Below are 14625 nucleotides of genomic sequence, written 5' to 3'. Positions count from 1 at the left end.
CCATTTTCATTTAATCGGCCCAGGTTAGCTCAGCGGGCTCAATAATTTTGGCGCCTGCCCCATTTTCAAAAATTTGACCCAAACGTATTGGCCTGCCCAAATTTAAGTTCCAACGCGGGTAGCTCATCCTAGGCCACACGCAACTTCGCCCTGATTTTCGCGGCCACCTTAGATACCGATAGAATGTGTCTAATTGATAATTACTTCAGGCATTTTCTCGAAAAAATACGTTGCCATGATGGTAACTTTTAATGCTCTTTGGAAGGAAATTTGCTATCAAACTCTCTATACAATCCACTGGTCTGGAGTACTTGAGAAGCATTTGTGTATATATCTTGTACTGCCGCTTCTTCTTCCAGCTGCTCGTTGACAAACCACTGGAGTAGATTGTCTGATGTCCAATCCTCCTCTCGTCTCGCTTGCGAGACCAATTTATGGATCCGGCGACTATTCTCCTGCTCGTTCTCAACAGCACTCTTCCTACAGCACAGACGTGAGCAAAATTTTCACAGACATACCCTTCGTTTTTCTGTCTGATTGTACTACATACCAAGCATCGGCTGGAGTCTTAAAGTCAAAGGATTGCTTAGGATCTACATTCCGTATCAAGGCACCTTTGGCGCGTCGCTTAACAATGTGATCAAAGATACGCAGTGCATGATCCCGCTCTTCATCCGAATGTGTGCGGCACCAGGTCGCGCTTCCCGGCAGCTCTTGGTCGTGGAACCACAGTGACATTGACAAGTACAAATTTGACGCGTTCAGCTCTTGATTTGCTTGCTCGATAAGACCATTCAGCATCGTATCCGATATTTGCATTGCTGGTCTGGCGGACAAGCTGCGAAGTATCAGTTTTGATCTGGCTGCCAGCATTTTTCTTTTGTTATTCGAGAGAGTGAGAGCGGGGGTTGGAAGGAAATATGGAAAAGAAAAAGATAAAAGTGGGTAGAACGTTTTCTTGATCGCGCTGTCAAATTGCATGGGTTTTTCTGCAAATGATTACATGTATGGTTATTTCAAGTCTCCAAAGGTTATAGCCTTAAACGTACAGAATATTACATCATCAGCATATTGGAAGTTCCATGTTCGATCGAAGAATGTATACATATCGTTCCATTTCTCCATTAACTTTCATTATCTGTCTACTGTTGTGCATGTTCTATATTTTATCCAAGCTGTTCATTTGTCTGCATATTGTCACGGCACTTCCTTTTTGAAGGTGTTGTTTTCAGGTGGGATAGAGTAACAATGTCATTGCTACCAAATAGCCGCAAGGCTCACACGTTTCATTCATGTAGATAGATTCTTAAAGTCAGTCTTTCGTTACTGTTGAGAGCGCGACAGGTCATAACCCTTGTTGTTCAGCTTCACTTGCATGTATTATTAATACACGCCTTTGTATATTTTGAATGTGAACTCGCGAGCATCAAAAGGTTCGAGAATGGCGCAGCTGCAGTGATTGATGTGGGAAAGTCAAAAGGGTACGCTGCGGATATTGAGTTTTCTGCCAGTATTTGTAATCAGGGATCGGCTTTGACGACGAAGCTTGCCAAAAGGAGTAATAAGACGAGGCAGTGCGCAATCTGACGCATTTGTCAGCAGCGATCTCTAGAAAAAGCAAAACTCGTTAAACATCGCTCTTTTTTCCCCGCGCTGACATTTTTTTTTTCCAACGATATGTCTTCTTCCGTGTACGATCCATTTCTTGAGGCTCTTGCTTACGATACTCCTGCCTTGACAACCCTGTCTGACGTCCCCTCTTCAGCAGACGACGAGCTTGCACTTTGGGTAAATATGACAACTTTATTGGCTCTGCCAATTTTTTCTTAAAACTTATGCTTCCTCAAGAGCAACGCACGTTTTACGTTTGACGCGATACCCGGTTCAGCTTTGCGGGATAGTCCCAAAGAATCTGAACAGCTGCTGCAAATAACGAACGACGAGTGGACGAGTTTACTGTCCATCGCGCCGGTTGAGTCTACTACCGAACAGCAGAAGCAACAAGAACGACAGTCTTCTGTCAGACCGATACTTCCAAAACTGGACCCCAAGATACCGCTGCCGTTAGCCATATCTCCGATATCTCCCTCAACAATTACAACAACACCCAACAGCACCAACAGCAACAAAGATCGCAAACGCTCAGCTGAAGATCTCGATAAAGAGCAGGACAAACGCCGGCGGAACACTGCAGCTAGCGCACGTTTTCGCGCAAAAAAGAAAATGCGGGAACAAGCCATGCAAAAAACTGTGCTTGAAATGACCGAAAAATCTGAACAATTGACGGAACGCGTAAAGTCTTTGGAGCAAGAAATCAAATGGCTTCGTACCCTTCTTTTGGAGAAACAAGAAAACAACAATACTGCTGATGGAACCAAACTCTCCTCTTCATCTTCATGATGATCATGAATCCTCCTACCATGTACATTTAGCCTTCATATTCGAACTTATATCGCTCTTCGTTTACATGTTTATATTCCCAATCTTCTCGCTACTATTTCATATGCCCGTCCCCCGTTTTCTTATCAACGTTATGCTCGTTTCGTTACGTGTATGCTCACTGTCAATGCATTGACTCTAACAAGATTTTTATGTACTCGCTTTTTGCAATCAAATAATGATGGTAATAATAATAAGAAGATCTTCCTCATTAACTATTTTTCCTTGTGATATAGAAGCTTAGTTACAAAGTACGTTGTTGGATACTCGCTGTAAAGCAGGTACGCGCTAGTAACACCTCTTTTTCTTTTTCTGCATAACCGCCACTGCAAAGGCCCAGGTACGCACGTGGCACGATGATGATTCAAATTCGGAAATGATTTTACCGACGGTGGCACCACTACACTACGTTGATTACAAATAACCACAGGCACGCCGCTGCATAAACCCCAATTTACACCAAGTACGGGTACTATTATTCGAACAAGTACATGCTTTGTCAAAGTTGACAAAGATCTTTGTCAGCATAGCGAGAACCGTGCGCACGGACATTTATGGCCTGTTTCCGACAATGCCGCGCCCTCTGCCATGTTTGTCTTTAAAAGATATTCCACAGTCCGCAAACTAGCAACAGCTGCTTGTTTGTCCAACAACATGACGAAGGCACCAGTGTTCTACATTTCTCACGGAGGTGAATTGCAAACTACCTCCAGCATTGACTAGCTGCCATTGCTCACACAGACTTGTTTAGGTCCTACGCTTCTCGAAGATAAGGAGAAACCAGGCGAATTTTACACCTGGTTTGGAAAATATCTCAAACAGGAAATAAAACCAAGTGCCATTGTCATAATCAGCGCCCACTGGCAAGGCACCGGCAAAAATGGAGTATTCGGTACGGTTTGATGATTTAAATATGTTTATTTAGAAGAAAAAGCTACATAATATTCGTCTACTTGTAGTTGATACATCCGAAAAGCCAGATCTGATTTATGACTTTTACAACTTTCCTCAACGATTCTACGAGCAGAAATGGGATCAACAAGGCTCTCCTCTAGTTGCCGAGCGCGTCATTGGCTTACTCAAGAAGGTACATATTTTTCCTCTCGTTTACAAATCTGTGTCTAAAACGGGGTGCTGCTAGGCAGGGATCAACGCTGAAGGTCAAAAGTACGGAAACGACCACGGTGTATGGGTTCCCTTGAAACGCGCCATGGAATCGAACAAGGAAATCCCCATCGTTGAAGTATCCACTTTTGCACACGAAGACATGTCCTCTCACGTAAAAATGGGCGAAGCCTTGGCTCCACTGAGGTACCAGTCGACCCACATTCAGAGTTGTTCGTATCACGCTCCTCATCACTGATATATTGCGTCGTTAGAGACGAGAACATCGTCATCATCGGAAGTGGCAGTGCTGTGCACAACTTGCGGACGCTTTGGGCATATGCGCAGAGACCGTCGCCGCAATTTGTAATTGATTTTGACAAGGAAATGGAGAAATATGCTTGCGATTTAACGGTAAGATGAAAACAAGGTCAAAAAATATGTGGAGCTGGATTGCCTGATTATCTCGTATTAGGGTGATGCTCGCAAAAAAGCTTCGACCACGCTTTGCAATCATCCAGATTTCCGTGCAAGCCATCCAACAGCTGAGGTAAGTGTGTGACAATTTACAGTAGCTCACATACTTTAGCTGATACATTTCTTCACAGCACTTGGTACCTTTCCACGTTGCTTTAGGAGCTGCAGGAGACGATCAAGGTCACAAATTGCTGGAAGCATACTTTTCAACGTTATCTTGGGCCTCATACGGTTTTGGATTACCAAAAGATACCAAGTTTCCTAAATATATTTCTTCATAACGAATCAAAGTGGCTTTGATGTACTGTGGGTTTTGTAGTTTTGTTCGTTTAAATAGCATTGAAAATAACTTGTTCAAAGGATCCCATCATACGACAACAAAGCCAGCTTTTGCATGGAGTTTTCAAAAGTCAATTGTAGAAGGCAGCAGAGACTAATTACAATGGCTGATCACCCACGCTAGGATCGCCGTATTCAAAGAGACCAAGCTACAAAGGTTTCAATGATTTAGAGCACAGTCTTGCGGTAAATAGCGTGCGAGCGGTAACTTACTCGTTCCCTTCTGGCGGCCTCCTGAGCTTCTTGCAAAGCCTTGATGATGGATTGGTTGCCAGTCACATAGCGAGCTTTCGTGTCGACAAGTGCCCGACCATCACGGACCATCTCAAGGTTCAAGCTTGCCTCAGCGCTCGCAGAGCTGGATGGATCGTAAAGAGTAAGGGACAGGACGTTACCGTCACGACCATCGATGTTGGCGACAAGCTGTTTTCCTGCTGTCAGATCCTTCAGACGCTCCAGCGATTCCTCGCCGTAATCCTGGTCAAGTGAGGGGCACTTTACAAAGGACAAGATGACTTCTTGAGCTTGTGGCTTCAGGGATTTGAACTGGTCAGGAAGAGGCTGGATGCGAGACGTTGGCAGCGTTTCAGACTAAGGAGAGAGGCAGCAGTTAGAAATCTTGCACACGTCGCTGACAGCTTTGCTCTCTGTTTCTATCACTTACGTTGCCGTAATCGATGTATAAAACTTCTACACCTTCTGACGAAACCCGTCGAACTTTTGCTCTGTACCAACTGTCATCTTCTGTGAACTTGGCGCTGACAAGATCGCCAACGCGAGGACGATGTGGTCCAGCGCCGCTGCGACTGTTTTGGTAATGCGACAGCTCGGCCATAAGCCGTTCTAGTTTGCGGACATCCTCGTTTACAACCTGCACGTAGAAGCGGGAACCGCTCAGGTACTCGGACACGACCACGTCAATGTACTCTCGTCTCGGACCGGCCGCGACCTTTTCCTCTTCGACTGCGCCAGCTGTTTCCTGCTCCACCACAGCGGCTGATTCCTTCCACAGACCTTTCTTGGCATCGCGTGCGGATCTTTCAGCAGCAAAGAGCTGGCTAGAGTATTGTGATTCGCTTGCAGAATACTCGTGGATGGTGGCGTAACCGTGTTCCAACAAAGATACCGCCAAGTTTTGGCCATTGATGAACAAGGAACCGATAAATGAACCGGTCTTGTCGACATTTTCAACCTCGATTTCCACCTAGAGCAAGTCTTAGCAACGCAGCAATCCATTACTGTAGATCAATAAGGGATATTTACATCACGCTGTAAGCATCGATCGACAACATATTGCTGTGCTTCGAGACCGTAAGGCTCCGACTTGTCCTCGGGCGTACGACCAACCTTTGGTGCACGGATACCGGCCAAGACAAACGTCAAACGGCAATTTTCTTTGGGTACCCACAAGAACAAACGCGACCCATTTGCGACGTGGTCCACAACAGCGCTTTGTCTGTTGGATCGTTTCAAAAATGTCAAAAATTGGCGAGATTTGGCTGCACTCTACGTTTTGCAAAGAAAAAAAAAGGTCTGAGTATGAGAAAACGAAAAAGCAAAAGAGAAAGTTATGGTAGTAATCCGTTTTACCTCAGAAGCATCGACAATTCTGATTGTTGGCTGCTCCTTGTTGCTGTGAACTCCCTTCTGTGCTTCCTGCGCTCTATATGAACATAGTCAATATCTTGAAGCAGCAACATACTCCCCTATCGTTGCTTGGACATACTTTTGCTCAGACAGTAACAATTGATCGTAGCAGTGAGAGCGGTTGTCATCATCTTTTCTGTGACGGATGACGGTTGCAAGTCCTCGTTCAACCAATTGTTGAGCAATGTTGCTATTCCGTTAAATGCACGGTTGAGTTTTTTCCCTCTGTGTATATGGTCAAAATTGATAACACGTACGCGTTGCCGACGGTAACAGTGGCACAATCCTTGGCTTCAAAGCCATCCTGTGCTGGTTTGTGGTAATCAATAACGACATGGACCTGCTTGCCGATCAATTTCTTTCGCAGAAACTCTCTGGCCTCGAACTGGTATCCAGTTTCCTTGATATCTCTTGACTTTGCACTAGATCCAGGTGCAGTGCTTCCAACTCCTCTTCAAAGTTCCATGTACACATGTTAGTCCTTAAACTCTGCATATCAACTTTTGAAATTTACCTCGGCGCTTGCTTTATGCTAGCGAACTGTAGCTTTCTTTCTTGGCCGCTCTTTGTTTTGACGAGAATAGTATCGCCAGTCAGGATTTTGACAACCTATTACTCAGATAGTATGAGTATACTATGCATGTCCTACTTGACCAGAGTAGCATTACCTGTGCATCAAACTCTGAAGCGTTTGTCTTTTCCTTTCCAACAAAGTCTTGCCACAGTCTAATTCGTTTCTCCTTTGCAGATCTGCCTTTCTTCAATATGCCGAATCTACTATTAAGTTATATATCTCTCTACTAACCTTTCAGCATTTCTGAGCGCCTGTGGGCCACCGGTAACAAGTGTGATACTCCAATCAACGCACTTTGCGTATCCGTTTGCTACCAACAGCTCGGCAATGTTGCCAGCAGGGTGCTTGACGGAGCCAACGAAATTCTGGCCACCAGCCTGGCCAACGCCTTCCAAAATGATCTTTACACCTCGTTGCAACAAACGTGTCTCGACAAAGAATTTAGCTTCCTCTCCAAATGGTTCAGAGACATTCGGTTTATCGACTGGAGCATTGTCACGCTTGCAAGCTGGAGCCTTGATGCCGGACAAGAAAAGAGTGATGTACTGCTGCGACTTGTTAGGGAGCAGCAACAGAACGCGGAAGGTGGATCCATCGCGTACTTGCTCAATAATGGCTATTACGATGAAAATCAGTCATTTGTATCTGACGGCCAGCAGCTGGGATCAGAAAACGTCCTAGTCAATTACCATCTAATGGCTGGCCCTTGTATTGATTCACAAAGGCACGGGCATCCCCTTCAAAATTGAAAGAGACCTGACGTGTGCCCTGAAAGTAGTAGATCAATGGATGTCAATGCAAGGTGATATCATCCACACGGATCACAAACACAAACCTTTTCGTCAGGATTCCACATACCGCGTTTGGCATCCTTTGCACTATCCTCCAATGCATGCAGCTTGTCCAGCAAATCCTCATATTCCTCTTCAGGTCCTCGTGCTTTGCCTTCGCGTACTTTAAGCCAGCCCTCCTTCAGGCCCAGCTCGGCCACGTCGTCGCCGTTTGCCAAGATAATCCGGCCATACTCGCGCGGAGGCTGCGTTGTAGTGACCGTGTACTCTGGGACGAACGTAACTTCCTTGCCTACCACGAGTTTACGCAGAAACTCTCGAGATCCAAATGCAAAAGGCTGGTGTCCGCCACCACCATAAGTAAATGTCAATGTCACTGTCACGTTTCACGCAGATTTGCAGCTTTTTCTCACCTCGTCATCTCGGTCCTTGTTTCCGAGTCTCGGCGCCTGGACGTTTGAAAGCGCTAAAAGTCGCTCTGCAGGAGGACCGTTTGGACGCGGCTTTCCGCGTAAAATAACTGTATCGCCCGATAAGACGTTTTTAACAACGGCCTTGTGCACTGGTTGGGCCTGGACCATGGTATATATACACAACAGAAAAGAACAAGAGTTACAAGTTTCTCTATGCGTGTCTGAGTCTTGCTGTCATCCTCGCCCCATTTAAACCAATGGCTGACTGGCACGGATGGGCGTCAAATCCCCGCTGTGTTAAATAACAGTTGCGTTACACGATCATACTACTTTATCATTGTATACTGCCAAAATGTCTATTATTCACCGAATATTCCTATATTTATTTATTATAATGCCTACAAGCACTTTCTCGATTCGCTTCGCTACCTGCGCGTGGTTCGCTGAAGCTCATGGCTGATCCGAATCGCTAGAATAACTCACTTGGTCTTCATAAACGTCCATTCTCCGGCGGTGTTGCATCCGCTTCGCTTCCGCCGTCGAATTGCGGTTTATTCAGACCCGCGCTCGCAAGTACTGGTGGGAGATATAACATAAACGCTTTTTTTTCTTTCCTGTCTGCCCCCTCCAGATCCCTGTTCCTGCGGAGGGCTGCCCGTTCAATCAACATATGGAATATGCATCAAGTTAGTTCAGAATTTCTTTATAAACTATATTGCGGGTGGTGTTTGCCATGAGGGCACTGTGCATAACTGCAACAGTCTCGCGAAAAGCGAGCTCGTCATCATCTTCAGAGGTATGCGGAGGAGATGGTGGGAAGAAAACGGTGATATTCTCAGGTGAAGTCGCTCTAGAAAGCGCTACATATAGCTGTCCGTGCGAAAACACCGGTGTAGGCAAACAGATGGTGATTCTATCAAGTGTTTGACCTTGACTTTTGTTGATGGTCATAGCGAAAGGCATTCTGACAGGAACTTGATGTCTGAAGAAACGGAACTGAAGCTCTTCAGACTCAGAGGAGTAAATGGTTATGCGTGGTATATATACAATACGACCTAAGCATTAAGACATACGATCGTGAGATTATGTACTTATTAAAAAACTTGTATTTAAATTCATCGTTTACCTGCATGATGGCCTATGATGATCTCTGTTTCTATAAGATTTGGAATGAAACGGCGGCAGAGTAGTCTCGTACCGTTGCATAAGCCTTCCTCCGGCGAAAGATTCACGATGAGCATAACAGGCAAGCCGGATTTCAGATCAAGTCGATGCGGGCATGTTTGACAGTTTCAGTGAGTTGAGGTACTCGCAGGATATGTCTCAGCATCGCCTTCTTCTGATATTATCTCTTCAGTAGAAAGATAGGTATGTGCTTCGCCGGGAAACAGCGCAGTTCGTCCTCCGTTGATTTCGTTTGCTGTCTTGTTTAAGGTGCAGAGAATTGCTGGGTTACCAATGACATCGAAAACTTAGGGAACTATGTTGATCAGATTGTCGGGATATCAAGGGAAAGGCTGTATGAATGAGCTCTTCTAACGTATTTGCTACGCGATATCATTGTTGAGGTAATTGTATCCAATCGGTTGTGCCTTGAACCGGAGGCTCGTCTCCTTCCAATTCGTAGGAGAGCTGCAGTTGTATTCCGATTATGATTATGAAGCTGTCGAACGCGTACGTTTACAGTGAGAGGCATTCTAAAGATATGCTGCCTGAGCTGCAACGACTTTAGAGATGCCCGGATAACTGCGTTCTTGTTTCCATGCTTAATAACCGGTAGGGTCTGCCGGAAATCGCCCCGAAGAGGACAACTTTGCCTCTGAAAGGAACACTTCCTAAATTTTCGTCGACAGTAATGTCCATATTTTCATGTAACGGACAACCATGGGGTTTTTCAACGGGTTAAAGTACTGTTCAAACTCGGTTTTGTCTTCCGTCAGAATACGAATGCCAGGTCCGCGCAAATTGTCCAAGAATGCAAGGAAGGTGGCGTCACAAGCCTGCACGCTTGCACCGAGGGTTGTGCATGTTGACTTTACCAAAGTAACCAACAGGGAGGTCGACCTTCATGGGGTCAGCAGGCTTGGCGGCGCGGAAAGAGGCAGAGAAGCAGGGCGTCCATTGTTTTCGATGATAGATGGTATTCTCCTCGAGCAAAGGAGTGGACAATTCCTTGGAGTTGACATGTTTGGTGGCATATCTGCATGCGATAAGGGGATCTGATATTTTCCGTGCATCCCGATATGCCACCAAGCCTGTCAGCCATAAGCAAAACATTTGGTTCCTTGCCAGGTATATTGCTTTGAAATGTCAGGCCGCCACAAATTATGCATTGCCTTTTCGCTGCTTGCTTTTTGATACATAAATCGACGAAAGCGTCTGCAAATCTTTGATTCGACCCTGTCAAACGATACTCCTCTATTATCGATAGGCTAAAAGATGAGAGTACGCCGTTCATACAAGTACTTTCGAATAGCGTATTTTCCTTTGACAGTGTCAATACGGGACTCGTGGCCTCGTCATCGATCTTGGTTGCTGATCCAGCTCCCCCGTGCACTAGATGCGATTTTAGGTCGTATCATGATTCTCAGCTGGTAAACCAGCCGTCCGAAAAGTTGAATGTTCTTCGCCGTCGACCTTGATACGCATTTATAGAGCCATAAGTTTCGCAAGAGACAAAGGGGTAAGAATGTCAAGAGAGGTTCTTCCAAAAGAGGAAACTGCGCTGGCCCCAACACAAAAATCGAACTTGTAGATCTACAGCCCAGATATTTATGACAAAGGTTCTATAGCATGTAATCTATATCGCAGCATACAAACTTGTCGTGGTACAATTAACAGCTCTACATATTTAAGCATGTATATTTAGTATGAGAGTGGAGAACCATAAAGTTCTAGTAGCCGATAGCCGCAATGCTATATCTAAATTCTGTGTTCCCTAAGCAAACACACGAAACACTACAGAATAACCAAAACCAACGTCAAAGATACACCATTGTATCCCATTTCCTTTCTCAAATCTGCTGCTTTGCAAATATTTCCTCCCTTCGCCTTTCTCAACAATGGAAAATCATGTGATCAAGATGCTGGAAGAAGACAGTGTGGCGCTCATGCTCGGTTCCTCAACAACTGAATTACGCAATCCTTACAAACTCTCGTCTTTCCAGCGGCTGAAGCAATGTAACAGACAGGCAGGGCTGTTGCTTTTAGTGGGCGGTTTTACAACTGCTTCCACGTTTTATTCGTGCACGTCAAATGCTTAGATTTGGGAGGGGTAAAGCATCTAGAGAATCAATCGTGAGTGACACATTTTCGGTATGATCGCAGAATGCGGATACTTACAACACGGACGGTAGCACCGAAAGACTTGGGGGGCAAGTTGCTGCGGAAACGGGCCTTGACAACACCAGAGTTGCCGTGGGTGCGAGCAATGCGACCCCAAATGACACGAATCTTAGAGCCATCCTTGACACGCTTGGCACGGTAGACGAAAGCAACACGCTTGCCGAGGTAGAACTTGGCATCCTCAGTGTTCTGGACACCCTCAAGCTTGATGAGCGAGAAGTTGGGGTTCTGAGTGTGCTTTCCACGTTCGTAACCGAGGACACGACCCTTGCTGTACAAACTGTGTATTCATCCGTTTAGTTCATCCATCCATCCGTCTATCCATCCATTCGTTTGTCTATCGTCAATTTACCGAGCAGTCATTTTTAGGATGTTAAAGAAAGAGACCGTTCAACAGTTCAGTTGCTTCGATGGATTGTAGCCCACTCGTGCGGAGTAATTATTAACCGCATTCAATCCAGCCTCAGAAGCGTTATGCGAATCCATTTTTTATCAACTATACTATGCATTCATCGCAAGAAATAGAGAGAAATTGAAATAAAGTAAGTAACAAGTTGATTATCCCATCATCGTACAATATGTAGTAGAATGCTTTTATTCGTCACATTTGATATGTTCAGGCCAGTAGTATGTACAAAGTAAGCCCTTGTCAGTGACTCCTCCCCAATTTTTCTTGTCATTGTATGCGTCCCAGAACAGATATTTTTCAGAGTCATCTTTTCGTTGTATGGAGGTAGGCAGGCACTGCCTGCATGATTCGCTGCAGCTCGAACAGGTGTATAGGATTTGTTCGTTGTTGAGCCTTGATGCTTTGATGCAAAGGATTCGTCCAAATATTGTTTGAATACCCATGCTGTGCTGTTGATAAATTTCAAGTAGACTTTTGGTTTGCCGGCAGTGGCCGCATGTGATCATGTTACAGTTGTTGCCTTGTTTCTTTCGGTGTAATTCTATCCGTCTACAGATAGTAGCCAGTGTGTAGGTATATGTACTTTTGTTGTAGTGTCGGGTGAAAGGATCGAGACAGAGAACTTGAGCACCTCGAGCTTGATTGACTATATTTATAAAGGATTCCACGAGGTCTTGATAGTCGTTGAACGGTTTTCGAGCCTGATGCAGTGTCAAGCTTGTCAAATGCTGGCATCCCCGCCCTTGCGCGTAACAATCCAAGCACAGATCAAAGTCCTCGCAGTGTTCGCATCGATAAAACCGGTGGAAAATATCGCATCGGCAAAAATTGCAAGTAAGTGTAAACGGTGTCGTTTCTGTTGTATCGGTCGGAATGTCGCTATCTGATACACCTTCAAAGGGTATTGTTTCGATGGTTTCTGGTTGCAACGCATGTTTCGTGAACAGATGCACCAGTAGACGGCACTCGTCCACAAAGTGATCCCATCCCAATGTGCCGATAGATAATTCCTTGGTGTCTTCAATGCGCACTTGATCGTTGATTTCGCGTGCATTTACATAATCGGACAAGAGTTGTTTCCACAATGTCAAGGTATAATACATCATGGCTTTGCAGCGGAAAACTTCTGGTCGATTAACACTTGAGAGAGCAGTTAGGATATATGTCACGATACAGCGCAGCTAATCACTAGTTACCTTTTATATACAGGTAGTTGCTCTTCGAGAGCTAGTTCCAGAGATTGGAGCGTTGCTCGATTCCATGCTACCTTTGTTGAGACGCCAAAGTTGCGAACCTGGTGGTAGCAAAGACTAGGCACGATCACAAGATCCCCTGGTTGTTGGATGATGACTGTTGAAGGGATGTTCGCCTTATTGAGATGAAGTGGAGAGATCCAAGCACGATCGCATTCTATGAAAGAGCTTTTCTTGTTGAATTTACGCTGATAATCCAGTAGTCCGTCAAAATCCTCGTTTTGCGGTTCATGGAACGTTGATAGCAGTTTCTCCCGATGTTCATTTTTTATCATTATCCATTCAGCATACGCATTTGGTTCGGCGAAAATCATCAGATTATGTCCAAGAGTACCACAGATATCGCGATGGAGAGCTGTTCCAGAACCAGTTCCTCCGGTGTAGCACATCTGAGACTCTGGCCGATTTTCAACTGGGAAGTTCTTGAACAGATCGTTGTATCCAAGTGGCAGCAAAAAATCGGGTATCATCTCCCGGAGCTTTCGTCTGTATACGTCTGGACATATAATGTCTTTGCAATACAGCGGTTCACCTTTGCATGGCATGTTCTTAATCTGCATGCGCCGTCGTTCACGATCTGCATCGCTGTCATTATTGCTGGTTTTGGATTGTTTCGGAATATCGATACTAGGTTCAGGCTGCCTGAGCATTCTTGCTTGGGAGCGAGTTAATCTGGGCGCAAAAATATCTATGAACTCAAGCTGGCCGTTGCTCCCGTCTTGATAACTCCCGCTGTTGTAGCTCCAAGGCGGTGCAGAGACAGGCTCGTTATTAATATATTTCTGACCATCGTTTTCTTCTTTAGTTATCATCGCCGATGTGCTTGACGCTACGTCAACGACAGGCACAGAGTCAGGTACATTTCGTTGGTTGTCGTCGGGGCCTCTTATTGGCTCAATGCATAGCTGTAGGCCCGTGCGCTGCGATTTATTTCTACTGACGTGGTTGTCGTCGCCAAAGTCTGCCCTTCTGCCTCGTTTCTGTGAACGTCGCGTCTGCGGATAGCTGATTCGTGACAGAAATTCCGCGAACGATATCCGATCCATTTGTTCATATTTTTCTACGTTGTAAATTTCATATTCTATAGATGATATCCAATAAAGATTTAGTTAGCAATTGATATGAACATTCGATGGAGCAGCGTACCAAGATTCTTTGTAAGCGTTTCCAGTCGATCGAGACTAAATTCGCCTTGGTCCCATTGCTTCAATGACTGAAAGTTGCAAATCACTAATGGATCTCCATTTTCAATGCAATGCTTTTCCACGCAAGATCGAAATTTGCTTTCGTCAAGGACGCCTTCTTCTGTAAAGAAGCTTGCAACATCGATCCTTTCAACGCCCTGGAAAGGAGCAGCGACCCGCTCGGAATGGAAGATTCGCGGAAACCGGCCCATGGCGATTAAAGGAAAGAAATGGGTGGTGAAGAGAGGGTATCACGCGATGCTGGGACGCACTTTGAAAATGAATAAGGTGACCTTAAAAGCTCAGGATCGTTTCTCACTCTGCTAAAAGCAACGCCTGCTTGCAGAGCCTTGCTTTTCTTTTTAAACCCTGGACTGAGATAGCTGTTACGCAACTATGTATTCAATAAGACACACAAAGTTCCCCATAATAAGCGTGGCTTCATTGCTGGGCAAGTATTGGCTTTATTGCTGGGCAAATAACAGCGGCAATTCATGAATATCAGTTTATGGATGTACTGTGCTAGATCTTTATGTGGATTATCCTTTTTACGGAGGATCATGTTGCTAAACAGAGAAAAAGTTGTTATCGGATCCAGAAGACATCAATGCATGCCGACTTGTCGGCGTTCTTTCCCTTCAACTTAAGAC

General features: G+C 45.1%; 8 protein-coding genes across 8 annotated transcripts; 2 read left to right on the top strand and 6 right to left on the bottom strand.

Moving 5' to 3' along the window:
- Positions 1 to 248: 248 nt before the first annotated feature.
- Positions 249 to 873, bottom strand: VTP01DRAFT_2676 (uncharacterized protein; the record flags this gene model as incomplete). Its single annotated transcript, XM_069381163.1, has 2 exons — positions 249 to 480; positions 551 to 873. The coding sequence occupies 2 exons, from the start codon at positions 871 to 873 to the stop codon at positions 249 to 251; spliced, it is 555 nt and encodes a 184-aa protein (XP_069237452.1).
- An 804-nt stretch (positions 874 to 1677) lies between these two features.
- VTP01DRAFT_2675 (uncharacterized protein) lies at positions 1678 to 2400 on the top strand (the record flags this gene model as incomplete). The annotated part of the gene is made up of 2 exons (XM_069381162.1): positions 1678 to 1788; positions 1849 to 2400. The coding sequence occupies 2 exons, from the start codon at positions 1678 to 1680 to the stop codon at positions 2398 to 2400; spliced, it is 663 nt and encodes a 220-aa protein (XP_069237451.1).
- Positions 2401 to 3027: 627 nt separating this feature from the next.
- VTP01DRAFT_2674 (uncharacterized protein) lies at positions 3028 to 4301 on the top strand (the record flags this gene model as incomplete). Its single annotated transcript, XM_069381161.1, has 7 exons — positions 3028 to 3130; positions 3191 to 3331; positions 3399 to 3526; positions 3581 to 3750; positions 3819 to 3957; positions 4019 to 4093; positions 4152 to 4301. The coding sequence occupies 7 exons, from the start codon at positions 3028 to 3030 to the stop codon at positions 4299 to 4301; spliced, it is 906 nt and encodes a 301-aa protein (XP_069237450.1).
- Positions 4302 to 4457: 156 nt separating this feature from the next.
- On the bottom strand, positions 4458 to 7952 carry VTP01DRAFT_2673 (uncharacterized protein; the record flags this gene model as incomplete). The annotated part of the gene is made up of 13 exons (XM_069381160.1): positions 4458 to 4508; positions 4573 to 4950; positions 5024 to 5563; positions 5623 to 5865; positions 5950 to 6022; positions 6086 to 6196; positions 6264 to 6458; positions 6521 to 6615; positions 6675 to 6756; positions 6812 to 7196; positions 7270 to 7348; positions 7416 to 7709; positions 7785 to 7952. 13 exons carry the CDS (start codon positions 7950 to 7952, stop codon positions 4458 to 4460), a joined length of 2694 nt encoding a protein of 897 aa, XP_069237449.1.
- A 519-nt stretch (positions 7953 to 8471) lies between these two features.
- On the bottom strand, positions 8472 to 9025 carry VTP01DRAFT_2672 (uncharacterized protein; the record flags this gene model as incomplete). The annotated part of the gene is made up of 2 exons (XM_069381159.1): positions 8472 to 8839; positions 8911 to 9025. The coding sequence occupies 2 exons, from the start codon at positions 9023 to 9025 to the stop codon at positions 8472 to 8474; spliced, it is 483 nt and encodes a 160-aa protein (XP_069237448.1).
- Positions 9026 to 9776: 751 nt separating this feature from the next.
- On the bottom strand, positions 9777 to 10061 carry VTP01DRAFT_2671 (uncharacterized protein; the record flags this gene model as incomplete). The annotated part of the gene is made up of 1 exon (XM_069381158.1): positions 9777 to 10061. The coding sequence occupies one exon, from the start codon at positions 10059 to 10061 to the stop codon at positions 9777 to 9779; it is 285 nt and encodes a 94-aa protein (XP_069237447.1).
- A 1014-nt stretch (positions 10062 to 11075) lies between these two features.
- VTP01DRAFT_2670 (60S ribosomal protein eL33) lies at positions 11076 to 11492 on the bottom strand (the record flags this gene model as incomplete). The annotated part of the gene is made up of 2 exons (XM_069381157.1): positions 11076 to 11409; positions 11482 to 11492. 2 exons carry the CDS (start codon positions 11490 to 11492, stop codon positions 11076 to 11078), a joined length of 345 nt encoding a protein of 114 aa, XP_069237446.1.
- Positions 11493 to 11723: 231 nt separating this feature from the next.
- Positions 11724 to 14187, bottom strand: VTP01DRAFT_2669 (uncharacterized protein; the record flags this gene model as incomplete). The annotated part of the gene is made up of 3 exons (XM_069381155.1): positions 11724 to 12678; positions 12735 to 13872; positions 13938 to 14187. 3 exons carry the CDS (start codon positions 14185 to 14187, stop codon positions 11724 to 11726), a joined length of 2343 nt encoding a protein of 780 aa, XP_069237445.1.
- Between the last annotated feature and the right edge of the window lie 438 nt (positions 14188 to 14625).

Source organism: Rhizomucor pusillus (genome assembly GCF_041956525.1).
Source record: "Rhizomucor pusillus strain CBS 183.67 unplaced genomic scaffold VTP01scaffold_13, whole genome shotgun sequence".
Taxonomy (NCBI): domain Eukaryota; kingdom Fungi; phylum Mucoromycota; class Mucoromycetes; order Mucorales; family Lichtheimiaceae; genus Rhizomucor; species Rhizomucor pusillus.
This window is presented reverse-complemented; position numbering and strand designations above follow the sequence as displayed.